This window comes from Dryas octopetala, chromosome 4, assembly GCF_963921425.1.
Source record: "Dryas octopetala chromosome 4, drDryOcto1.1, whole genome shotgun sequence".
NCBI lineage: Eukaryota > Viridiplantae > Streptophyta > Magnoliopsida > Rosales > Rosaceae > Dryas > Dryas octopetala.
The window spans coordinates 14,843,663-14,870,398 of NC_141369.1; the positions used below are offsets into that span (position 1 = coordinate 14,843,663).

General features: G+C 36.2%; 3 protein-coding genes across 5 annotated transcripts; 2 read left to right on the plus strand and 1 right to left on the minus strand.

Moving 5' to 3' along the window:
• Positions 1–716: 716 nt before the first annotated feature.
• ATXRCC1 (BRCT domain-containing DNA repair protein) lies at positions 717–4,988 on the minus strand. 3 transcript variants are annotated; one of them, XM_086241463.1, is made up of 8 exons: positions 4,851–4,988; positions 4,126–4,492; positions 3,834–4,022; positions 3,120–3,231; positions 2,452–2,534; positions 2,161–2,271; positions 1,768–1,854; positions 717–1,204 (listed from the first exon to the last, which is right to left on the minus strand). In XM_086241463.1, exons 2-8 carry the CDS (start codon positions 4,387–4,389, stop codon positions 860–862), a joined length of 1,191 nt encoding a protein of 396 aa, XP_086097589.1. In that variant the 5' UTR covers positions 4,390–4,492; positions 4,851–4,988; the 3' UTR covers positions 717–859. The 3 variants fall into 3 exon arrangements, with proteins under 3 accessions (XP_086097589.1, XP_086097587.1, XP_086097588.1); XM_086241461.1 differs by having other exon boundaries at positions 2,161–2,274; XM_086241462.1 differs by lacking the exon at positions 4,851–4,988 and having other exon boundaries at positions 2,161–2,274; positions 4,126–4,834.
• Positions 4,989–13,167: 8,179 nt separating this feature from the next.
• Positions 13,168–18,839, plus strand: CENP-C (centromere protein C). Its single transcript, XM_086241470.1, has 11 exons — positions 13,168–13,387; positions 14,212–14,414; positions 14,911–14,999; positions 15,087–15,189; positions 15,290–15,456; positions 15,601–16,385; positions 16,472–16,574; positions 17,091–17,179; positions 17,929–18,019; positions 18,144–18,251; positions 18,502–18,839. The coding sequence occupies exons 1-11, from the start codon at positions 13,220–13,222 to the stop codon at positions 18,627–18,629; spliced, it is 2,034 nt and encodes a 677-aa protein (XP_086097596.1). The 5' UTR covers positions 13,168–13,219; the 3' UTR covers positions 18,630–18,839.
• Positions 18,840–25,151: 6,312 nt separating this feature from the next.
• Positions 25,152–26,245, plus strand: LOC147287176 (F-box/kelch-repeat protein At1g15670-like). Its single transcript, XM_086242386.1, has one exon. The coding sequence runs from the start codon at positions 25,152–25,154 to the stop codon at positions 26,217–26,219; it is 1,068 nt and encodes a 355-aa protein (XP_086098512.1). The 3' UTR covers positions 26,220–26,245.
• The last annotated feature ends 491 nt before the right edge of the window (positions 26,246–26,736 follow it).

A 26,736-nucleotide genomic window follows, 5' to 3' on the forward strand; every position in this document is an offset into this window, starting at 1 on the left:
ACAAACCTAACAAATTAAAAAAGTAAATTTCAATCCATCTGTCCGTGTACGCGCCCGCAAGGATGCAAAAATACACTACCGAGCGCTCGATGGATAGTTTGGATTTCTACTTAATTTTTGGGTCGGCTAGGGTTGACTTAAATTTCTTTCTCATTTTTTGTTTCTAATTAAAGCACCCTAAAAAATATGGATTGAGTTCAAGTTGAGAAAACCTCCAACCTAATTGAATTCAGGTTCAACTCGGGAAGAGAGAGAGAGAAAGAGAGAGGCTTGCGCCAGTCAGCCACTAGTAGAGGGTTTGCCAGTGAAGGAGAGGGGGTGGTTGCCGGCAGCGTGGCTGTGCTGGGCTACAACATCTTCTTCTTCCTTTTCTAATTGTTATTTTTAAGTTCTGATTTCATTTAAGGGGGAGGCGAGAATTTTTTAGAGAAAAATTACAGGGGAGGTATGCTATGCAAATACCACTCAACCCGCCTAACTTGTACCCTATTTCATAGAGACTTGGACTTATATTTTGGGTAAAGCATCTACCATCTAATAGAATAGGTGGGGAAAAATATTGAAAAGCCTTTTTATAGGATGAGATACCTTGAACTTTAATAGGTGTTTATCTAAATTTTTAATCTTTAGATTTGCAACACCTGGTGCTATAAGCTTCTCAGCTTCCATTTTGGTGATTCAAAATTAACAGGCTTGTGCTTCTTTTTTTTTGGCCAAGAACAGGCTTGTGCTTCAACCACACAAGATATGACCAAATTTCTTATGCGCCATGTGCATGCGCATAAGAAACTATCCATCTCTAGAAAAAAGAAAAAGCCATTAAACTTACTGTCAATCATCTTTTAAGAGAGAGAGTTCACTAAACATTAGGGATCTTAGAAGCTATGGTATTATATGCAAGGTCTATTTCCTCTTCTGTCATCTCAATCGTTCCATCACTCTCATATCCTGCGGCACCACTGCATGCTTCAGTTCTCCCACTGTCCCTCTCTTGTCTTCCAGTCTTTGGTTTTTTCTTCTTGTTTGCAGAAACATCATCTAAATTATTAAGTTCCACCTCGTAAATTCGTTTACAATCCATAGCCTGTCTGCAAAGATCTTCCTTTGATATTTCCGCTGAGTTATTTCCCATGCCCTCGAGCTTTGCCAGCTCTTCCACTACACGAGGAATGAAATTCCATTGCTCAGTTATTTGCTGGATGTCCTGAAAAGTACAAACAGATTCATCATTCATAAATGGGATTTGGGGATAAAGCACCATTTTGTTGTCATTCTCATAATAAATTGTCAATGGATAGTGGAGAGCGTCAATGGGTTTCTTCTAAGTAGTTAATGGATTAGTTTCGTCACTTCTTTAATAACATCAATCACCATGCAGCTGGATGACAAAAAATTCTTTTGCAACTAGGATGTTCTCAAGTCAAAGTTCGAAATATAACTAGGATTAGTTGCAGGAAATGCAGAAATGCTTATATGATCTCATGATCAAATCAGTCCCTTGGGTGACATCTGTTGATTTTACAAATATATATCATCCCTATTTATAATGATTTTCACTGCACCTGTGAATAGAACATGATCCAAGCTCTGCATATAAGAGCACAAGCTGTCTCATTTACAAAATAAATGCAAACATAATCTGCTAAAAAAATGAAAAGTAAAAAGAAAAGAACTTTTACTTTTTCACATAGGTGAGGAGAAGGAAGTATGCAAGAACAAAGTTTAACACTAGTTCAGAAGACCAAAGTGTGTTTCTGTAAGGAATACCTGCTTTTGTTCAAGAGAATCTATTGCATCTTGCAAACAAGTTAAAATTCCTTGAGCAGCTATTTGCTTGATCTCATCTGGCTCTGGCTGTAACAGGTAAAAGAGCAGAATAAAGACCAGACTTATGTGGGATATATTCTGAATAATCCCAAACCCCTGAGTCTTGTACAGAATGCCAAAAAAAAAAAATAACACACCCCTCAACCGTCTACTACGGTACTACATATGGGTTGGAAAGAAGACATAATTTCTAAAATTAGAAGTGAAATTGTGTCAACACACATCATCTGCTAAAAATGATTGTTTTGAGCTCCAGCAGACTCACTGTTGACAAAACAAAACTATATTTCAGGACGCATGCAAACAATGCACAAGGAGTAGAATGCTGATAACCTTTTCTTCTTGACTCTCCAGCCATGAAATTGTCTTATTCAAATCATCAACTGCCCACTTCTTCACTTTAGAAGGAGAAAAGCACTCTTTAACAGAATTAGAAGCTTTAGTCTGCTAAAATATACACCAGAAACAAAACAGCATTGGTTTTTATAGAAATAATTGCATCCCACTTTAGTTGAAATGCTGCTACAAAAAAACTACAAAATTGAAGTAGAGACTGAAACACAATTTTAACATTATTTATATTTTTTTAGAGGACATTTTAACATTAAACTAGTTAAAACATACCTTTGAAGTTGCTGAGGCAGTTGCTTTCGAATGCGAATCAACATCTTGCTTCTTAGATTTACTAGGTTGGAATACTTTTTGGTCTGAAAGCAGTCACTAAAGCATGGTTGGTTATATATATACAACAACAATAAAAATCTTAAGACCAAATAATGACCAACAAAAATATTCTTAATGAGATATGAAGAGTTCAATTTATCATGAGAGAATTAAAGCTTACAATAAGGCCAATCAATATTGTAAAAATATGACCAATTATACTCACGTAATCAATTTTAATACATGGTTGCTAAACCCTGAATCAAATTTCTGAAAAAAAAATAAAAATATTAGTAAATCATGAACATAAATTATTTTTACCATTGAAACAAATGCATGCTTCTTTCCTATTTCATATTTCAATCAATCATATTTTAAAGGCCACCATCTTATCTATCTTTTTCATGATTCTCTTAATAGTTTGGTGAAAGTGTGGAACCATAATAACATAACAAGATGTTGGACTATTCGAGTGACAAAACATGATATCGGACTATTCAAGTGAACATAACATAAATGAAACAAATGAAAAATTAAGAAAAGAGTGCATTTTTTTTGTACAGAATTGTGACATCGAACAGATACTTTTGCTACAAATGTTAACTGCCAACACAGACAAATTACTTTACCATGGCTGATTCCATGGGGAACACTGCTTTTACGCCAGGGCTTCCCCGGGTGCATAAGGTAACTTTCAATATCAACAAGCTTCTTCTGTGTGTAACACTCTGATATCCATTCCTAATATGAACAAACTAGATACCATTAGATAATTACAAAGTTTAAACTGCCTACCATAAAATAATTGATGAAGCATCCGCATTGAGCATGATTAGAGAAACATAATTGCTTGTTTTAGTGAGATGGGACATGTCCTATTGGTATTGAATACTCCATACCTGAAATTTTTGGAGCATCCATGCTTCATAGTTGAGTGCCATATTGGCAACTTATTGATATGCAAACAACTAACAGTACAAGTCAATGGCTAAGGAGAAATTATCATTTTGGACAGGATAATAATACTACAGAAAAAGGAACTGGTGAAAAACCAAAATAACACTACAGAGTAATCAGTGCCAATAGGACATAGCATATACAATAGCAGTTTTACTTTAGTTACATTCAAACTATTTTCTTAAAAACTCGGCTTTATGGGACATAAGTAATCAAGAAGTGCATATATTAACAAGTCAAAAGACCATGAGATAGTCTCTCAATTGATCGTAGCCTGCATTAAATTATGAACCATCTCAATTGACTAAACAAAGAATGCACTTCTATACAGAAGACCAATTAAATACTCAAATCAATTGTCTATATTTAAAAGAAAAATTAGAAACCTTTGAAACTATAGTTCCACAATCTGCCTCAACTTGTCGAAACTTTGGGGTGTTTGGAAATGCACAAACCAATAGAGTGCAATCTGAACTCCAGTCAGGCTGATAATCTGCTCCCATTTCCAAGGCCTGTGACCGCAAAATGCTGCGCTCAGGATTAACAAACCCAGATAGTACAAACACTACTCCTTCCTGCGCATATAACAATTACAATATTAGCCTAACACCAGCAAGTCAGATGACAAACAGAACCATTCAACTTGAAAAATCTCATTCCATACTATATATCGACTACCATAAGTTTGGAAAAGTTTGTGGTTCCCGAACTGGATGCGGAAGATTTCTTGCTGTTATTGATATCCTTAGAAGGTGTACTTCCACGCCCTTTGGCATGCCTTGGATTTTCACCCTCATAACTTTCCTCACCTTCACGAGCTGCTCCAGTTGGTTTCTTTTCAGGAGACTCACTCTCATTGTCTCTTGAACTAATCCATGAAGGAAGGTTTCGCTTCCCAGCCTTATTAGCACCATTGCCCTGGCTTGTTTGCGAATGAGACATATTGAATACCACTAAAATGCTCCAAATGCTTCTAAATCAAAAGCTATACAAAATGGGCAGGTACCCAGGTAGACTAGCTCCACCATGATGCCATGGCATATGCCTACAATTGATAACATGACTGAATGACTCGCAAAGTGTTGCAAATTCTAATCATAGTAATAAAAATAAATTTACAATCTTGATAGTCATGTAGTAATATGAGATAGCATCAAATCAGTTAAAAATTTCCAATTCAAAATACAGATACGAATAATAGATACTTGCAAAGAAAAGAAAATTCTTGAGTCATCAACATGCACCCATGATACTACCACAATGAAAATTACAGAAACCCAAAAAAAAAAAAAAAAACTTTATCAATAAAATGGCTGTTCTTGAGTTTTACAGTTGGGTTTGGGGAAAAAAAAGAGTAAGCCCTAATTGCAGGAAGAGAGTAAATAGAGACTGGAATTACTTACTGACACTGTTAGCTTCTCTTTCACTTGGGGATACTCCGATACTGGAATGGTTCCAAGTCCGTACAGAAGTTGGGTTATGCTTGGATTTGCTCAGCTGCTCTGTGATTGTTTATGGTTTGGTGCTACGACCCCAATACTAAGGAGTATTTGCGTCTGGCCTCCAGTATGTAATTTCGTATTTGCAATTCATTGGCATATTGCCAATATTTTGATTTTTGAGATAAGTTTTAGCAAATGAATAAAATAATAGCAAATTACAAATAAATTAATAAAATATTTGAAAATTTCATAATAATCAAAATATAATTTAAGTTCCATAATGGTCACTTTTACATATTTGCTAATTACATAAGACCATAATTTGAGAGGCCCAATACTATTCCTCCTATTAAATTACTATCATGCCCTTCAATTAGTTTGATTCCATTTTAAAAATGGTGATTGTCACACACACCATCACTAAGTTTAAAAATGAAAACTGCATAACATTAACAATTGAAAAATGGCAACTTTGTGATAGTTATCAATTAAGAAAAGAGTAATTGTGTGATATTTACCAAATAAAAAATGAAAAAACAATAACTGTCACACAATTACCAATTAAAAAATGATGACTATCACTCAGTTACCAATTGAAAAACAGAAACTGTGTGACGATTACCAATTAAAAAACAGTAAATGTGTAACAATTACTAATTAAAAAAATAATATGTGATTGTTATTGACCTATATGTAATTTTTAAAAATCGAACATTGCTGAATTCAACATAGTGGCAGGATCCGTAAATTCTTTTTACTTTTTATTCGGTTGTTAATTCACATAGTTTCTCTTAATTTTATTTTGGTCAATAGCGACTAGGGCTGCCCATCGGTCGGTTTGGATCGGTATTGGGGCTTACCAAACTAAAATAAAAAAATTCGGTATTTTTCGATTTCAGTATTTTTTTGTTCGGTAATTTTTGGTAAACTTCAATTTTCGGTTCGATTTTGGTAACTTTGGTAAATGATACTTTTGATTTACTTCGGTATATCTTCAGTTCATTTTCGGTTTACTTCAGTATATCTTCAATTCATTTTTAGTTTAATTATAATAATATTAATTATTATATACCAATATAAATTAAAATTTAATCAAATATGATGCATAAAATATATAGAAAATTAGGATTAAATACCAAATTTCAATAATATTTTGGTATAGCATGAATACCATATAATATTTCAATTGAACTACCAAATTTAAATGTAGTTTTTTAGATTAGGTCACAAATATGTTGGCCCATTTGATTTGAGTCTTTTCCATTTAACATTTTTGTCCTTTGGCCCACATACGATGAATGTTAGTTAAAATTTATAAGGTTTTGACAAAATTGCCTTTGATGCTTTTATATTATCTTGAAAATTTGCTAATGTAGTCTTAACTTCACATTTAGTTGTGACTGTACGATACTCACAACTTCAAATTTAGTTGTGACTGAACGACAATCACATTTAAGTTGTGAGACATTCACAGTTAAGTTGTGACTTAATTGAATTTTTTTTAGAGAAATTATACTACAATATAGTATAAATAGAGGTCAAAACAATACTTTTACTTAAAATAATATATAGTATAGTGGTGTGAGTTATCTCTTTCAATTTACCAAAACAATCACAGTTAAGTTGTGACTGGATTGATTTTTTTTAATACAATATAATATAAATTAATGTAATATTTTTTTTTGCATAAATTCAATTTAGACACATAACTATATAAGCTATTTCAACGGGGTCCATGAACTTTAAAATATTTCAAATATACACCCGATCTATTATCTAAATTGAAAAATGAATTTTTGTCCATTGATTCGTTGAGAGATCAGTTAAATGACAGCTTGGCTTTTGCTGACCGGGATTACTTGGCGATGTGGCGCTATCTCAGCAAACATTTCCCACCAAATGAGCGACACATGCCCACAATTTAATAATAACAAAGAGAGAGAGAGAGTTTATGGGCCTGTGTCAGGGGTTAGGTGGACCCGTGTCGCTCATTTCCCGCCAAATGAGCTACACGGGTCCACCTAACCCCTGACACGGGTCCACAAACTCATCATCTCTTTCTCGCTCGTTGAACACAAGTGAAGGATTTATATTCGAATTTGGAGGAAAACGTGATGTTTTTGGGAGACTAAATGGTCAGGAGAGCGTTCGACGAGCGGGAAAGAGGTGATGGGTGTGTGGGCTCATGTCAAGTGGACATGTGTTGCTCATTTGGCTGGAATGTATGCTAAGTTGGTGCAATGTCGCCAATTAATCCTCGTTAGCAAAAGCCAAGCTGACATTTAACTGATCTCTCAATAAATTGATGGACGGAATTTCATTTTTCAATTTACATAATAAATCAGGTGCATATTTGAAATATTTGAAAGTTCGTGGACCCCGTTGAAATAACATATATAGTTATGTGTCTAAATTGAATTTATGCCTTTTTTATTTATTGTAATGACATGTGATGTAATATTTGTAAATTCTAATACCTTTTACTTTATTAATTTGTTTGACTTTTCAACTAGTACCTAATTTAAAATGCTATTTAATTTTGGTACATAAACTAAAAAGTTATTGAAATTTAGTAGTTACAATCAATGAACCTTAAAATATAATGTTTGATGAATATATATTTGCACGAGTAGTTTTGGTAGTTTAGTATAGTACTAGTATTAATTGCAATAATATTAATATTAGTAATAATATATACTAGTATAATTAGTTTAATAATATGTATTAGTACATATCCTATTAATTTATTATATCTTTATATATATATATACCGAGAAATATGAGCAGATAGATATATATATATAGGAGTGCTCTAAAGTTAACCAGTTAGTAAGTTAATACGAAGCTAATCATGCTTTTGGGCTCATCACATAACTAATCTCATAATCCGAACCATCAATTATTTAGGCTCTACTTCAAAGATCATTATTGCAAAAAATCATCTAAATCGAAAATTATGTAGTCATCTAATTGAGATCAAATAAATAGACGATCAGTATTTTCGATAAAAGCATATAAATAGTTGTTATTATAATCAAATGGCTAAATAACTTTCGATTTTAGAGATTTTTTACAGGGATGATCTTTGAAGTAGGGCCTAAAAAATAAACGGTTCAGATTTTGAGATTACATTGTATAGTGGGCCCAACATGGTGGTTAGCTTTGTATTAACTTACTAACCAGTTAGTTTTAGAGCATTCGTGTATATATATATATATTTATATGCATTATTTACCTAAGGGAAAATGTTAGCAAAAGGACTATAAATATACACCTATTTTTAGTTGAGGATCCCGATTTCACTTTGATTCAATTAAGAACTATAATTTTTCAAATGGCTCAATCAAGTACATTCCGTCATGTCTGTCACATTTACTGTTAAAACTGATCACGTGACCCTCACGTGACCAATTTATAAGGGCAAAAAAGTCTTTTCTCCCCTTCCCTCCCTTCCCCTCCCCTCTCTTTTCTCTTGTATCTCTGCACGCCATCCTGAAACACCCCAAACCTCGGGCCCATGAAAAATACTGAACATCAAACTGTTAAATCTGCTTTCTCTTATTTTTGAGCCATACACAACAACATAAGTAAATATAATTCTGTCAAAAACATTTTTAAACAAACCGCTGAGTAAAAACAATTAAATAAATCTTTCTGGGTCCCACTGCCTCGTCTTCTTCCCACTGCTTCCTCAGTCTGCTTAACCTACAAAACACAAATCATACACCACATCCATGGTGTACCAGGTTATACGACAAACCCGGTAAGCACACTAGAGCTCGTATGAGTGAAAGGACTTAAACTATAATCCTCAAATAATCCTTCAATTTCCATGCTAAAAAATAATCCACAATAGTATCCAAAATAAACATAATTCCTCAAATTCACATCTTAAATCCCATCAATAAATAATAATCCTCATTCTGGCAAATCAATTGCCTAAACGTCAACTATTAACCTCAATCTCGAATCATACACATCCTAACTCATAATCTCAATGCATAATCCATCATCACTTCCATCCTCAAGATTCAAGCCTAGACTTACCCAGTCCTAGTCAAATCAAGTCCTAACAAACAAAAGCACGCGAGCACACAGCAACAAAACAGACTATCTAATTTCACTCACGTCGCTCCTTGAAATCCCCCAGCTTTAATATCTTTTCACAAATTCATTTTTTAAATCATCTCAAAACTGTAAATCAAACTCTGAAAAGCAAATAATACTCTGAAGCTGTAAAACTATTAAAATATCTTAAACAGTACGCAATGCCTTTCTGAAACTATCATTTAAAACATTTACTGATGTAATTTCATTTCGCAAAATGCTCCACAAACTGAAATCTCACGCCACACTAGTACCCGGGGAACTGCTGGTCATACACTGCCGAGTCATCTCTAGGCAAGTGTAGAGCAAATCTATACCTGCTGTGATGCTGGTCATACACCGCCAGTTAGGCAAGTGCAGAGCAAATGCTGGTCGTACACTGCCAACTAGGCAAGTGCAGAGCAAATGTCATGCTGGTCGTACACCGCCAACTAGGTAAGTGCAGAGCGAGTGCTGGTCGTACACCGCCGAGTCATCTCTAGGCGAGTGCAGAGCAATATATACCTGCATGCTGGTCATACACCGCCGAGTCATCTCTAGGCGAGTGCAGAGCAATACATACCTGCTGAAGGGGGTACTAGTATGGCGGTTTGAAACCGCTTCTGTATATCTCAATCAACAACCTCTCAAAAACTACTCCAGATAAAAACTGAAATTTAAATCTTCCCATAAATCCGCTTAAATAAAATTATTCTCAAATTGTGAAAGCTGCTCGATCAAAATCATTTTCTAAAGGACAGAAATTTATTAATAAAACTTCCCCAAAATAATACCAAAACCTTTCCCAGAAAACTGTCCATACTCAAATAAATCAAGAAAAGAGTTAAATTATAAAATGTACAAAACATTTCGAAAACCAAGGATCCACTCACAGTCTACCCTGAACTATACTGAAACCTTTTCGAAATTGATTCCTATTCACGACCCCTTCCTCACTTGTTTGTCATTCCTACTCACAGTCTATTGTATGATAATTGCTTAATCCTCACTTAATCCTTTAGTCTCAATCTTCGTCAATTCCTTCTCATGGTCTGAACCCTATACTTGGCTTCCTTTAACATAAAGCATCAAATCACACAAAACCGACGATTTATTAACGGTACTCTACATTAAAAGACCGATACGTTTCGCTCACAATTTATCTACGTAAAAGACAGAAATACCTTTCACGGTGCCATTGCTCGGATACCAAATCCGGCAGCATAACGGCATCGTGAATGAGATTTCCCGAGCCCATGTACCTGTTAAGACCAGACAACCAACATTTAAATATTCAGAGTTCACAACTTCCGTTCAACGACTGAAATGGACGGTAACCACCACGCACGGTGGCTGGCCAGCCCCTAACAACACACAAACACTCACCAATATGCAAACAAACCCTAGAATTGGCCTTCAGATGTCCTGGGGAGGCTGATTGACAAGGAAAATCACCCGACCCGCCGCTACAAGTGGCGGAGCCGACGGTGGCACAAACTTAAAAATACCCAAATTCAACTCCAAACAATCCTAATCATATAATAGAACCTTTAATTGCACAAAAACAACACGAATTTGAATCCAATTTCAAGATATTCGAAAATAACATAAACCCTAAAATCGAATTTCTAAAATCTCAAAATTGAACATCAACACCTTAGGGGAAAGATTACCCGTACCTAGAGGATCGATTTTGTCAACTGGATCGATGGCCAATTATCGCCGGAAACGCCGGAATCGGCGGTGGAAGCCGCCGGCTTTTGCATTGTCGATTCGCCGCCGTGAGCGATCACCGGAGCAAGGGGGTGACGCTGCTGGACTCGCCGGAGCTTGGGGAAGAGAACCCAAGTGGTCGTCGGCCTCGAACCCACCGGAAAAATTGAGTCGCCGTCGAGAGCTTCGTTCAGAAACGGCGTCGCTGCGCCGCCGTTGCGGCTTGGTTGGCTGATCGGACCCCACTGGAAGGTCGGCGGCGTGGAGGCGAGTCCAACGCCGGTCAGATCACTGAAATCCGGCGCCGGACGACCGAGGGTCGAGGAGAGAGGTCACGGGGAAGAGAGAGAGAGCCAGCCGAGAGAGAGAAAACCAGCGGGGAGAGAGGGATCGGGGGAGGAGAGAGAGAGAAGAGGGAGGCTGAGGTGGTGCCGTCGCCGTCTCCTGGCCGGACGGTGAGGGAAGCAGGCCGGAGAGGAGAGGGTGCCAGGGGAGGGGCGTCGGGGAGAGATAACAGGGAGAGAGAGTGAGGCGTGAGATGAGAGAGAAAAGTCCAGAATTTTCTGGATTTTGGGTATTTAAAACCCACTCCTACCAAATTACAAAATTGCTCTTCCCTTCAAATGCTCGTATCTCTCAAACTATAACTCTGTTTTATACGTGCTTCGTGTCTACGAACTCGTAGACTCGAGATCTATCAAACGGACCCAAGGTCAAAGACGAAAGTCCATTAGTTTTAAAAGTCAACTTTGGGTCGGGTCGTTACACATCCCCCCCTCCCCCACCCGTCCCAGCCTTGGCTCCATCTAGCTCCACCACCTCAACCCAGCCCCGGCCCCGTCGCAAAACCCAATCACACCCAGCCCCGGCGCCATCTCTCATATCTCTACGCGCCATCCTTCCTCCTACACAGTGAATCCAAGCTTAGACTTCTTTCCGTAATCAACGGAGAGATGCTCCAGGAGAAACGAGCCGAGACCCGACCCGGTTCCTCCACCGACAGCATTGAAGACGAGGAAACCCTGGAGACCGGTACAGTTGTCAGCGAGCTTATGAATGCGGTCGAGGCAGAGATCGACGATCTTTTTGCCGATGGTGTAGTGGCCGCGGGCGAAGTTGTTGGCGACGTCGTCCTTGCCGCTGATGAGCTACTCAGGGTGGAAGAGCTGGCGGTAGGTGCCCGTGCGGACCTCGTCGATGACGGTGGGCTCGAGGTCGACGAAGATGGCGCAGGGGACGTGCTTGCCGGCGCCGGTCTCGCTGAAGAAGGTGTTGAAGGCGTCGTCGCCGCGGCCGATGGTCTTGTCGCTCGGCATCTGGCCGTTGGGCTGGATGCCGTGCTCCAGGCAGTAGAGCTCCCAACAGGCATTGCCCACTTAGTGCGGCTGGGTGTGGTGGACGAGGCTGGGGCTGGGTTTGACTGGGACAGGGCCGGGGCTGGGTTGGGGTGGTGGAGCTGGATGGGGCCGGGGCTGGGCTGGGACTGGTGGGGGAGGGGGGAGGGATGGCGATGGTATAGGGGGAGGAGGGGGCGGGGATGGGTGACTGTGACGGGGGAGGGGGAGCTGGTTGGGGGGCAGAGAGAAAAGAGAGGGGGGAGGGGAGGGGAGAAAAGACTTTTTTGCCCTTATAAATTGGTCACGTGAGGGTCACGTGACCAATTCTTAACGGTAAATGTGACAGACATGACGGAATGTACTTGATTGAGCCATTTGAAAAATTATAGTCCTTAATTGAATCAAAGTGAAATCGGGATTCTCAACTAAAAATAGGGGTATATTTATAGTCCTTTTGCTAACATTTTCCCTTTACCTAAAAATGAGATTCTTATTTTCCTAAAAATAATAACATTTACTTTATTAGAGAGTGACTTTATATCTTAACTCACACTTTTGATAATATTAATATAATAACATTATACAATTATATCTTCTTATAGTTGTTTAATATATTAGTAATTTAATATTTATTATACCACTAACATAATAGTATTATATAAGCGTATATAACTAAATTTCGGTAATTGTTTCAATTTTTTCGGTAATAATCAATTCGTTTTATTTTAGTAATAATTTTTGAAATCGGTCGATTTACTAACTTTTTTTGGTTTTTACTAAAACCAAATCAATTTTTTTTTGTTTCAAATTTCTAATTTTCGAATTGTGACAATCGGTATACTAAACCAAAAAAATTCGGTCGGTAGTCGATTGGTTCGGTAAAAACCAAACTAAAAGGCAGCCCTAATAGTGATTATCATGGTATTTTGAAAAAATAATATTGAAAATATTTATTATTTTTTTTGTAATTGACCCATAAAATAAGTGCCATATTTGTAATCTCTCTGTGGCTTTGGACCTTGGTTGTTGTGGGGAGCGCAGTGTAAAAAAGCATAACCTGAGGAACACATCTGCAAAAAAGGAGTAAAAATTTCACTCAAAACGCTCGCACGCTGCACCACTCCACTCCACTCCCGCTCAATCTCCACTTTCGAATCACACTTTCTCTGACTTAGGGCTCTCCTGAAATGTGAGATGACGAACGAGTCGTCTCGGAGCTCCGACCCAGTGGACCCGCTTCAGGGCTACACGGGTCTCGCCGTCTTCCCCAACACCTTCAAGGTCTTGCCGGACCCTGCCAAGCCCTTCGACCTCGATCTCGACCTCGAACTCCAAGACATCCGTAACCACCTCAAGTCCATGGTACCTGCTCGCTTACTCACTCCTTAGTCCAGTGACGTCGAATCTGGTTAATTTATCCTTTAATAAATGTTTCTTAAGTTCAATGTATGCTTGTTATTAAATTAAGATGCATGTGTGGTGCTAATTTTAGACCTTTGATATAAACTATGCGTGGAAGTTTGTTTCATGCCCTGTCTATATAAATCCTCTTCCCTTTTGGAATGGAGATTTGAGAAATTGAAATTGAAATTATGATTTTAATTTTAATTTACTTACTATAAGATGTTGGTCGAGTAATATACATTGTTTTCTTTTCTGAATTTATTTTTAATTCGTAGAATCCACGACCTAGAAAATGTAACATAATAAGTTACATTGGGTGGTTGAATGTCTGGTTGATTGAGCTCAATGTAACTATTTTGATCTGGATTTTTAAATGCAGGCCAGTCCCAGTTTGGTTGCTGAGAAAACGAATGATAATAAATAAATAACTGCATATAATATAAATTTTTGAGTTTTTATTTGAAACTTGGAATCTGGGATGGCTCCAAATTGTAATGGGTTGATTTTGCCTATCAAAATTTTGGAGATATTGATTGTGGAAAAGCTTGGAATACTATTTCTTTGTTATTTACAAGCAGACTGAGAATCAATTCAATTTTCATTACTCAATTTATAGGCTAATTATAACTACATTTACATTCTCAATATCTCTTTGAGGGTTCAAGTTTCGTCTCAATGAAAATCATGTTATCTTTTGTTGTTGAGTCAATGACATGGTACATTGCACTTTAAGTACTGGGAAGGGAAGCAATCATAGTTAATTCTTTCCTGTGCTTTTTCAGGCCTTACTACATAGTCCAAGTAAACTTAAAGATCAAGTGAAAAACATTGTAAGTAGTGCCTCTGAAATTATGAACTCTGATACTACACAAGCACTGAAACACAAAAATGAAGTTGTTCCTGTAAAGGCTGTGGAAAATCCCCGTGAGCGAAGACCAGCCTTGGGTCGTAAACGGGCTCGTTTTTCTTTGAAGCCTAATTCCAGGTAAAGCTTATGGTTGATGCTTCATTTTCCTAAGGAAGTACTTTATTCTTTGGCTTTATTACACTTTACCCACCTGAACTTTGAGCTCAATTTCACTTCACCACCTAAACAAAAAATTGTGTCAATTTACCACCTGAATTAAAAATTTGTTGCAATGTACCATCTATGGTTCATTTTGTCTAAATTTTTGTTAAAAATAAGAGTCTTTTGGTCTTTTTAAGTCAGTTTTTTATTGTGTTAAAGCAAATAAAGTGTAAAAAAATTATTTTTTTTAACAATAGGAACTTGAAAAGGAGCAAAACAGTCTTATTTTTAACAAAAGTTTAAACAAAATGAGCCAGAGGTGGTACATTGTAACAAATTTTTAATTCAGGTGGTAAATTGACATAATTTTTTTTTAGGTGGTGAAGTGAGATTGAGCCCAAAGTCCAGGTGGGTAAAATGTAAAAAAGCCTTATTCTTTTATAGGTTGATGTTTGTTATATTCATTTTGCAGTCAACCTGCTATGAGTTTGGAACCAACTCTAGATATCAAAAAGCTGAAAGACCCAGAGGAATTCTTTATGGCCTATGAAAGGCATGAGAGTAAGTTGCACTCCCTTGTATACCTGAATCTATACTGCGGACCCTTTTGTAACTGTAACTTGTTACTGTTTTCTGATTGCTGCACAGATGCTAAAAAAGAAATAGAGAAGCAGATGGGTGGTGCTGCATTGGATGCAAATCAGCACAATCCATCCTCGATTACACGGCACCGCCGACCAGGAATTTTGGGGTATTAATACATTTTGTTCAATGTCGAAAAAGCATATTGTTTCATCTATTTCTCCATTATGCCTGTACTATTTAAGACAGCCTTATCATTCATAACTCAGGAGGTCAGCTAAATATAAGCATCTCTATTCATCGCTTAAACCTGAAAATAGTGAGAATGTTATATCTTCTCAAGAGATGTTTGAAAGAAGCAGCCTCAGTCCATTGAATCACAGCTCACAAAAAGAATCCAATGAAAATGTTGCATTGGAGGAGATGGATTTAGCTGGTAAGTGAATCCTGTTAAAGAGAAAAGGTTTATTAGTATCTACTGTAAATTAATGATTTTCCTTGTTATCTCTCTTTGCCTAGTATGCATTGTTCCCTGCCTCATTATTAATTCCTAATAGCATGATGACTATAATCTTCACAGGTTCAATAGCCAAGGATGTAAACAAAATGAATGAATTTTTGGATCAACTGCTGTCTCAAAATAGTGAAGATCTAGAAGGGGATGGGGCGGTCAATCTTTTACAGGAGGGCTTGCAGATCAAACCTTTTGAACTAGGGAAATTATGCCTCCCAGAATTCCAAGATATCCGGAAGGTTGATTTTAAGTCTTTAAGAGGAACCTTGTCAAAGCCTACGCGTGTCTTAACTGATATAGATAATTTGATAAAAGGGAGAAGCAGTATAACACCTGCAAAGCAGGGACAGGGGGCAGACAGATCCATTCATTTAGCTTCTCCAACACCACCAAAGAGCCCTTTAGCTTCACTGTCGTTATTAATTAAGAGAAAATTACAGTCAAGTTCATCAAGTGATCCATTTTCCACTCATGATATTGATCAGTTGCTGGTGGCCAATCCTTCTTCAGCTGAGAACAGCAACAAACAATCTGATCTGGTTGACGTGGGAGAGAAGATGACCTTCTCTGATGAGTTGAAGTCTTCTCTAATTGAACAAAATGGCAATATTGAAGTTGCCAAGTCAGTTTCACCTGGGGTGGCTATTGATGAATTCGGTCATGCATTTGAAAGAGCTGCGAGTCCAAGTAAACTTGGTGTTGGTATTGATGTTGGCTCAAGTAGATCAGATGTTGACATGGAGGATATCATTGGAGACAGTTATATGGATGACAGGGTTATGGATGATACATTAAGTAGGCCTGATGTTGATGCAGATACTTGGGAAAATGGGGCAAACAATGGGGACAAGGTCTGTTTACCTTTTGGCTTCTTTACGTTTTATTTTTGGGGTTGTAAATGTTTGCTGATGTTGTGATGTATTATGACAAGATACAGGTGGAAGACAAACTGCAGCAGGAAGCAGTAGCTTGTGCAGAGCCTGAACTTATTGTGGTGGACTCAACTTTGGAAAAGTTGAATGGCGCTCGGAGTCAATTAGGTATGCTCACCTCTCGTTGCTTGTGCTGTATGAGTAATAATTGTTTGGTGCCATCAACTAAAAATCTCAACTGCAACTGATTGAATGCCACTAGACTGTGGAATGTTTATAAAACTGACCAAATCTTCCAAAGTTCCCAAACTCACCAGTTATGCTCTGGTTCTGGTTGAATCTCTGTTAAAATCAGTCCGCATTAGGGGCTGTTTAACTAACTTAACCAAGATACCAATTCATATTGGACAGGAAATCGCAGACAATCCACCACTTAAACCAAGTTGATGTTGTTGAAACCTGTTGCTAGTGTCACAATATTGGAAACTTTTATGCTTATTTCTATATTGTAGACTTTAAAATTTCTCATATCTTATGAATCTACATCACACCTTGCAATATTATATAGGAAGTTAGGAAGACTAAATTGAATTTCTTTTCACAAGTATTTAGCTTTAAGATAAAAAATTGTTTTAGATAACTTCTATTCTAACTCTCCTTGTTTGCCATCTCTTGTTTCTCTAGCTGATCAATTACAATCTGTTGCACTTGAGGAGCATCAAATGGGTGGTCTCTCCAGAAACCCAGACACTGGTCTAGAGAAGCACAATGAGGTTACTAATTTCCTGGCTATTTTGCTTTTGCCATTCTTCATTACTATTTGGTGCTTGCCATGATTTTTTAAATTTTTTTGTCACATTCTAGCATTTGTGCAGTGGTCACACAGAACTTACATCAATTTTTTTCGTCACCATCAATTGTTTTTATCTAAATAATGAGTTTTGTTATTGCTCTATCCCTAAATTTAGAGTTTTTTAGAATTTTGGATGAGTGCAAACAGAAGACGATAGAAGTCTTGTATATTTTTTCTTGAAGGAAAGACTGACCTACTCTAACTAATGATTCTGTAATACTTTGGATGGCCATAAACATATTGTCTTGTTTGGAATTTCTGTAAGTATGTTTAGAAGACATTACTAGGAAATGTTGACTTGCCTGGAGACCAGAAATTTCTATTAGTATGATAATTTAGTTTTTCCTATGATGCCTATATTCTTAAAGGTCTATGCCTCTTGTATTTTTCCAGAATAGATGGTTAACTTTTCCTCTCATTTTTTTGGTTATTTTTCTTTTGAGAAGGGGTGGGTAGGGGGTGAACAATAATCAGACCTAAGATTTACCCCACTATTTTACATCTCAAGTAAGTCAAGGCCTTAGGCCTTTGTTCATTGCTTTTTGGTGGATTAATGTAGTTAGAAAAACGAATAAATCATTTGCTCGTAGGTAAGATCTCTCTTTGTTTTTCTTTTAATGATCTTTTGTGTCATAAAAAATTCTGTATTTATTGTTTCTTGTGAAACAGATAATGCAAGAGCACTCCAAAGTATCTAAAGAAGTTTCACGCCCACGCAAAAAGCAGAAGAGTAAAGTTTCTAAAAGGCAAAGTCTAGCAGGTGTTTACTCATGCAAATATGACATTTTATTATATTACTGTGGCTGCTGCTGCTGCTGCTGTTTCTACTACTAATATTAACATTTCATTTATGTTGGAATTTTGGGTGTCTATTGTTTCCCTAGGGGATGGCACAATGTGGAAATCTGGGGTAAGGCGAAGCACAAGGATGAAGACAAGACCTTTGGAGTATTGGAAAGGGGAACGGTTGTTATATGGACGGATACATGAGAGTGAGTACTTTCTGTTGATTTTTGTGGACGAGAAATTCCTTTTTTGTCATGATGATGTATCCCACTTGTAAGGCTACCTGGAAAGTCTAAATATTTCTCAGGCTCCATGTAGTTAGATATGGATCATAGTTAGAATGCTCTTTGTTTTCATTTTTATGTGACTAGCCCTTTTGCATGTATCTAATATGCGTTTGTACTTTTTAATTTCTTCGTGGGCAAAACAAGTTAATTGTATTGGATCTTCTTGCAGGTTTGGCAACAGTAATTGGGATGAAGTATGCGTCACCAGGAAAGGGTGAGGAAAAAGCCACTCTGAAGGTGAAGTCCTTTGTGTCTGATGAGTACAAAGAGCTTGTTGATCTAGCAGCTTTGCATTGAGATGGCTATATCATACAATGGCTTTTCTTGTTTGTTCCATTCCTAGGAACAGTTTCTGTTTAAGAAGTATTCACCAAAGTGGAAGGCTTGTCTTATGAGTTGTGACTAATTAGTAACTACAGCTGTAAAATAACCTTGTTGCTTGTAAGATTGTTGTTTCTATGGTGACTCCATCATGATCAATATATGAAAGATGATTCTCTTATTGCAGTCTCTGTATATTACCCTTTTTCTTCTTTTCTCTCTTTTTTGTGCCCTTGTCCTAAATGAAAGTCCCATGGAATTTTGTTGTCAAAAAGCTAGGTTACGGAAAGAGCTTGTATGTAACATATCGTGCTTTTGCCCCTTAAGCGAATTGGTAGCATAATTTCGGAGAGCTTAAAATTTCTTTACTAAAATTGTTGTGTGACGGTCTTACTTTACCTTTAAATTCAAGCTGCTCCATACTTTTAACTTGATTTGGATATAGAAATCCAAATGGTAGCTAGGTTTTGCTATTTTATGCATGTTCAGTGTGCATTTTTATTGGGGGTCAAATGTTTAATGTAAAATTGAATGCGTTTTTGTTGAAAATCGATTTAGAATTTTCAGGCACTAATATGCTGTCGGGTGAGCCAAAAGAATTTTAATGTTTAGAGTAACATTCCACACCAAAGATGTAAAGCCTCTCAATTTCTGTATGATCCTACAATTGACGATTTACATGTTAGGTTCAATGCCACACATACTTCCTCTTACGTCACCAAATATATATATGTTGTTCGAGAAAAACTTACATGTAGCAGGTGTATACACTCACTCTCTTACAATATATATGTCCTCACATGCTAGTTAAGTAACCATTAATTAATTGTGAGAGAGTAAATGTATACACTCGTTACGTGTAAATTTTTCTCTATATTGGAGAGCATATCATACATCAGAAATGTGAAGTCCTTAATTTATACATAGTTTCAAAACATATATAATTCAAGTGTGAATCTATTATGATGAACTTCGATTCTCCAATTTTTGTTCTTTCTCTAACAATATAAGCATGGCTGGAATTTTCAGTCCCTAGTATTTTTCAAACCCTTTCAAAACCCTTATTATAGAATGCTTGGGAATCTTTTCTCAGGTCACTCAACGATACCGGTTGGGTTCGGGTTCTCACCCGTTTTGCACTTTCCTCATACAATCTTCATCATCTTCTAATCAAACTCTGTTCATGTCAAGCCTTAGTTTTCAAGGTAATAAGTATACTTTCTCTTCTCTCCCTCAATTTTCTCATCAACGTACCAAACTTAAAGTTAAACCTATACTTTAAAATCGTTGAATTGTATATAGCCAAACTCTTGTTGGTATTACGTTTTTCTTTTCTCGGATTCTTGAGCAACAACAAGTGCTTTAGTTAATACTCAAACTCTCAGATGATGCTACATTTTTTTTTTCTTTATCATAAGCTTACTATTTGTTTCCACTGTTGATATTTCTTGCTTCACATGTGTACAGATTGACCTCGATTACCTGTATTTCCATGGAAGTGCAAGTTCCCACAATAGCTTATGCCAACAACATCCAAATAGATAGCAAGATTAATTTTCCATTTTTTGATGGTGGACAATTTAAGAAAGGTGTTTGAAGCCTAGTGCATGTTCAATGTACATTTATTTTTTGTAGGCCAAATGTTCAATGTAAAATTGAATGCACTTTAGTTGAATATTGAATTAGGAACATTTTTGCTCTGTAGTTGTTACTCATTAGTTTAAGGCCCCGTTTGGGATTGTGGTGGGGGACCCAAAAGCTGCTGTAGATGATAATTCTCAATCACCTACATCAGTTTTGGTGTTTGGTAAAAAAATAAAAAACTGTTTTTCCCCACAATTCTCAACTCCCCACAACAAAAACAGAAAGTAGGTTTTTAGGTGCTTTTGAAAGCTGCAGTGACTCACAGCAACAATGAATATTTTATTTTACCCATAATACCCTCATTGATATCTATGATTTTTATTTGTTTATTTTAAATTAAAAAATATGTCCATTGTTAGTTATATTTTATATTGTGATAATTAATTATGATATTTTATTTATAGGATTAAAATTATAATATACCTAAAAAATAATATGCATATTTATTTAATAATGTTGTTCTTAGAAAAATTAATCATAATAAAAAATTTTAGTCAAAAATTTCAAAAACAAGTTAAAAAACATATTATTTTTACCAAACAAATAAGTGAAATGCACTTTCAGCATCATGTCTATTTTAGTAATTATACACAGTCACATCATTTTTATATTAACATTTACCAAACACTTTGATACTGTTTTTTGCACTTACAACACTTTTGAAAACATAATTTACCAAACACTCAACTGCTTTACTTTACAGCTAACTTTATTTCACAACTGTTTTACTTTATAGATATTTTTTCTCACAGCAATATCAAATTGGCCCTAAGGCTAATAGTACTTTTGTTAGAAGAAGCACATAAGATACCAATATTCGAAAAAGATACCAAACGGAACTTTAAAACTAAAAGCAGCACATAAATGGACCCTTCTTAAGAGAAGCACATAAAGATTTCATTTAAATAGTATACAAAAAAGATAGTATTCGAAAATATATATACCAAAAGAACCCTTAGGCTTTTCTCCAAACACTATTCCCTCTCTACTTAATTTTTTCTTTTCATTTTCTGAAGTTGCCATCCAAGGTGTTGCAATTAACTATCATAGAAGCTAGAAAAGTCTCTAAGACTGCTGAGCTTCCAGAAACATTACCCTTACAAAATCATGGAAGAGAGCTTCCATTTCAGTAGTCAAAAGTCATCTTTCCTACTATCAGGACTATTGGTTTTTGTTACTTGAATTTTGAGGAGAAGCAATTTTTCTTCTGTGGGCTTGAATTTTCAGCAAGCAACAACATTCATATATGTCAACGTTGCAACTGCTTCGCTTGTAAATAAACTTTCATATAACGGGTATGCTCTGTTTATTTCTCTCATCACGTAAAGTTATAATTGTATGTCTCGCTTGTGAATCAACTTTCATGTAAAATGTATTCTCTTATATATGTTTATCTCTCTTATCTCGTATGAGATTACGTGATAAGAGAAATAAACATGTAAAACGTATACGTAAGAAATTTATTTTATTTTATTTTATTGTTTTAAATGGTTTTTCCTACCTCATTTCAATCTTAATATTAATATATAAGCTAAGTTCTTACGGTACCATCATTCATGTGGTATTAATCAAACTCCAAACTTCCACATAGACTGACCAGTAGCTTAATACCGTCTTTGACCCTCAGATGATGATAGCTAGCCAATTATGCTACTTTGAAATGGTGCCCAAAAATTTATTTATTACACGAACTCGAAAATTGTATCGTCATTAGTAAGCAGCTATTATTTGAATTAATGGTCCATTGGGTGGTGTTTGACGGTGATCTATTTGCTTTTGATGTTTGAAATTAAGTTGCTATTTTGAGTATTATATATTAATTAACTTGAATAATAGGTTGAGATAATTATGTTTGGGTTTTTTATAAAAACAGTTTTTAAATGAAAATTTGTGGTGTTTTAAAATTTATAAGAAAATCATTTTAATTCATAATAAAGTCCTCCCCTAATTTGAAGGGTATTTCCTCTCTTAGAGTGTGGAGTGGGCTTTGTAGAGGCTCCATCCAAAATTCCAGAGTAAAAACCTAACATAAAACCGTCAAAGCAGAAAAATAAAAAGACTTAATTAAAAATTCTAAATCACTACCGGTTTTTGTCTAAGAAAACTCATAAAATGAATTAGACTTTAAGTGTTCCTAATAAGTTTATTAACTACGGATCTATTCTCAGCTATCATATGAACATGGCATTTGATTTATTATTTCTTATTTTTATATTACTAGAGGTAACGGTGGCTCTATGACATGCCATATACTAAATGGTTATTTGAAGTCTTTATCAGATTAACCTTCAGACTGGTATACTGTCTACACACACACATTGCCATGTGCTTTGGTGATTTGTTGCTCAGAAACACATTATTTATTGAGGCTGCTTTACCCACCATGCATTTTGCATCTTGATAGATATAGAATTTTTGTAGAATTTTTATAAAAATTCTATATTGATAGAATAATATATTTGATAGAATATATTATTGATAGAATTTTTATATTTTATATGATATATTATGTAACATAAATCTGTCACTCCATCATAGATTAATGTTGTTTTTTCTACAAAATAAATAAATAAATAAAAGTTGGCATCCATTTTCTAGTCGCTCAAGCACACTTCATTTCGGAATTTTAATGAAATTTGGTGCATCAATATTGATATGATTGTAATTAAAAAGAAAAAAAAAAAGTCGTCGAAGCTAGCTCTCAGAAGTGGAATAATTCATCTATTTCAACACCTCATGATCAATTCAGTGATATAAGAACAATTAGTCTTGATGAGTAATAAATAGATAGATGATCCATCAATTATCATGAAATTAAACATGAGCCTTCTTGGGTCAACATAATAATTGCATTTGTATAACCAATTAGAAAATTAATTATAAAGAGACAATATCCTACATATCTCAATCTAGTTGACCATGCTGGGCTTGCTAGCGAAGAAAAAAAAAAAAAAAAACATGCCGGTCGTGTCCAACAACTACACCACTTGTATATTGCACCATTTGCTTAGACTGAATGATATATTAGTCGGTATATAATATTTTCTTATTAGATTTCTAGACAAGTTATTTTATTAGAATGTGAATTTAAATTATACATTTAAACAAAAGTTTCCTTAAGCAATAGTTAATATTGATAATGTTGTATCATAACATGTTAATAAAGTACTGTTTGGCAATAAAAACTTGCTTATATATGTCAAGGGATATATCGATGAACTAGATATTTAATGAACTAATTACGTCTGCTAGTGAAATGTACTATCATATTATTATTAATATTTTTAAAAAAGGAAACAAGCAAACAAATCATGAGATTTGATTGACCGTCCAAAAGATGCCTCATATATAATTAGGTAACTTCTGGTTTGTTTTTGTTGTCTTTTTGTCTAATAATTGTTCAGAGAATAGTACTCAATTTTTTGGGACCATTCCATTTTCCTCTTTTGTGTCGTGCGATAAGGGTTGTGTTGGGAATGTTGTCTCAGCCTTATGGTGCTACCTGCACTATTACCCCATTCATGTTTTCCACACCGTTCTTGATATTTCAATAAATGAGACACTTCAGATCGAGTTGACAACTTGACACCAAAAAATAGTTCAATAATTAATTAAACTATTTGATCGAAGGGTGCGTGCTCTTGCAATCACCTGATAACAACACGTACAATTCCTCAGCTTCGATTATTTGATGACTTGATGTGATCCTAAATCAGATAGTGACAAATTAAGCTTCGATTATTTGATGACTTAATGTGAGCCTAAATCAGATAGTGACAACCCAACAACAAATAAAAGACTAATTAATTAAGAGGAGAGCTTCTATGATCAAAGTGCACCACTATGTTTGCGTATTATACACGCAGCAATACAGTTCTTGTGAATTAAGAATTTATTTATACATAATGTAAATATTATATGACATATAAATAAATTTAACAATAAAATATATATTCTAGATTTATAACACCCAACTAGTATTTCCTAAATATTGAATTATTGAAACTCTGGTTCTGTGAAAATTTGACCAGTCCATTATGTTTTTGTAGCATGTAATTCTAGAAGAGGTTTCGTATTGAACACCAAGCAGCGTTACATATGCAGTATCTAATGGACATGTGGGATTGATATGAACAATAATTTATGCAAAATAAGAATAATAAGAGAGTGGACGGCACTTGCATTAATTTATGCATGACATGCAAACTGGTTTTGACAAATTTGGCATCACTTTTGACGTTGGCAATTTTCTTTTCCCACATGGCATCACGTGCTTGCAGCAATTAATTGCCAAATATAAACAAGAGCCCTGCAGGCTGCAGCTTACTGCTTACGTTGAATATCTAATAGAAATATAGAATAATACACTGAGAGTGACCTCCCAATCTCCAATCCCCAATTTTCTGTTTACTTAAATCAAAGGAATGAATGAATTAGAGTGGTGACAATTCATTGAATGATAATTAAATTAATTAAAATCATAAAAAAGATGGCAAACAGAGTTCGTTGATGGGAAATGTGAAATTGACATAACCAAGGCTTACTTATTGTCTCCTCTTGTCTCAATCATTCGATCCCAAAACTTTCTTCAGCACCAAACCTTTCCACCCAAATGCTTATATCAATGCAATAGAGGGAAAACACCAGCTTTTCCTAGGAAACAAACACCATCGATCTACCTTGAAAGCTATTAAAAATTGCTTCAAAAACCAAACCCCTTTTATTTTATTTTCATCACCAACCTGCCTTCATATATATATATGTTGGCCTCTCATAGTTTAGTTCAAACCTGATCTCTTTGATGCTTGGCTAGCTAAGCTGTTGTTGTTAATTTGTTGCTACCATTTTTGTACCATGGTCTTGATTTCTGGTCTCCCTGTTGATGTAGCCTATGATTGTCTAATTCGTGTTAATTACAAGCAATTCCCAACTATGGTGTCTGTGTGCAAAGGGTGGAAGGCCCAGGTTGAGCAACCAGAGTTTCTTCACCTTAGGAAGCTTGGTGGCCATGGCCAAAAGCTCATTGTGATGCTCCAAGCACATGTTGGTCCGAACCAAGGTGTGGGTGTCTTCAAGTGCCCGGATTTCCCGGTTTACCGGCTCACTCTTTGTGAACCGGATCTGGGTCATTGGTCCGAGCTGCCTCCGGTTTCTGGGTTTGCGAGTGGGTTGCCTATGTTTTGCCAGTTGGCAGCCGTTGGGTCCGAGTTGGTGGTCATTGGCGGTTGGGACCCGGTGACGTGGAGGATCTCCAATTCAGTGTTCGTCTACAACTTTGTGTCCGCCACGTGGCGGCGCGGGATTGATATGCCGGGTTGTTCTCGGATATTTTTTGGGTGCGCGTCCGATTTTGATCGGATGGTATTCGTTGCTGGCGGACACGATGATGAGAAGAACGCATTGAGATCCGCAATGGCATATGATGTGGCGAAAGATGAGTGGATTGTGCTGCCTGACATGGCAAGAGGGCGCGATGAATGTAAGGCAGTTTTCCAACGTGGCAAGCTCCATGTCATCGGCGGCTATTGTACTGAAATGCAAGGTCGATTTGAGAGAAGTGCCGAAACATTCAACATCTCCACGTGGCAATGGGATCAAGTACAAGATGACTTCTTACACGTCGCCATGTGTCCACGAACTTGTGTGGACGATGATGATGAAGCAATGTACATGTGTAGGGATGGTGATGTGGTCGAACGAAAATGCGGCACATGGCAAATTGTGGCCAAGTTGCCAGCTCAGATCCGTAATACTTCGTGCGTGACAGCATGGCAAGGCAAGCTGTTAGTGATTGGATGTGCTGGGTTTGGTGAGCCCTACGTGACTTACATGCTGGATTTGGAAAATTACACATGGACTAAGCTAGAGACCCCTCAGAAGTACTCTGGTCATGTTCAATTAAGTTGTTATCTGGAGATTTAAGTGTTGTAGAGATTATTGTCACTTTTGTAGATTATGCTGAAAAACATGTATGCATTTGCCCTATTTTTAAAGGGCCTGCTTGATGAAATTTATATCTTAGAGATTACAGAGGATATATTTTAATTAAATATTTATCCAAAGAGCCAAAAATCCCATATTTCAAGGCATAATTGTGGATTATTCTTCTTTTTAATTTTCAAGCGGTCTGCTTGACGAAATTTATTTCTATTGTGTTCGGCTTCATGTGATTTGGAGTTTGGACCATCATTAATTAGTTACATATGGCAAGAAAAGGAAATCCAATTGCTAACGTGATGGAAAATCTATAGTTTAGACAGCTACTGGCCGGACCTCAGACCAAAAAATAGACAGCATTGGGCAAAATTGTTGTTTTTCTAATCAATTGCAATGAAAGACATGTTTAATTATATGCAGCTATCTCATAAACAATATCCTGTATCTCTCTTAAATTGTTTCATTTCCTCAATTTCGTCATATTTTTTATTAACTAAACTGA

Bases quoted from the DNA above. Each gene is read 5' to 3' on its own strand.
- ATXRCC1 (XM_086241461.1), bottom strand. From the start codon at position 4,389: ATGTCTCATTCGCAAACAAGCCAGGGCAATGGTGCTAATAAGGCTGGG. The intron at 1,855-2,160 runs GTTATCAGCATT...TACCTGTTACAG, and splicing joins TGGAGAGTCAAGAAGAAAAG to CCAGAGCCAGATGAGATCAA. The intron at 1,205-1,767 runs GTATTCCTTACA...TGTACTTTTCAG, and splicing joins ATTCTCTTGAACAAAAGCAG to GACATCCAGCAAATAACTGA.
- LOC147287176 (XM_086242386.1), top strand. From the start codon at position 25,152: ATGGTCTTGATTTCTGGTCTCCCTGTTGATGTAGCCTATGATTGTCTA.
- CENP-C (XM_086241470.1), top strand. From the start codon at position 13,220: ATGACGAACGAGTCGTCTCGGAGCTCCGACCCAGTGGACCCGCTTCAG. The intron at 14,415-14,910 runs GTAAAGCTTATG...TTCATTTTGCAG, and splicing joins TCTTTGAAGCCTAATTCCAG to TCAACCTGCTATGAGTTTGG. The intron at 17,180-17,928 runs GTTACTAATTTC...CTTGTGAAACAG, and splicing joins GTCTAGAGAAGCACAATGAG to ATAATGCAAGAGCACTCCAA.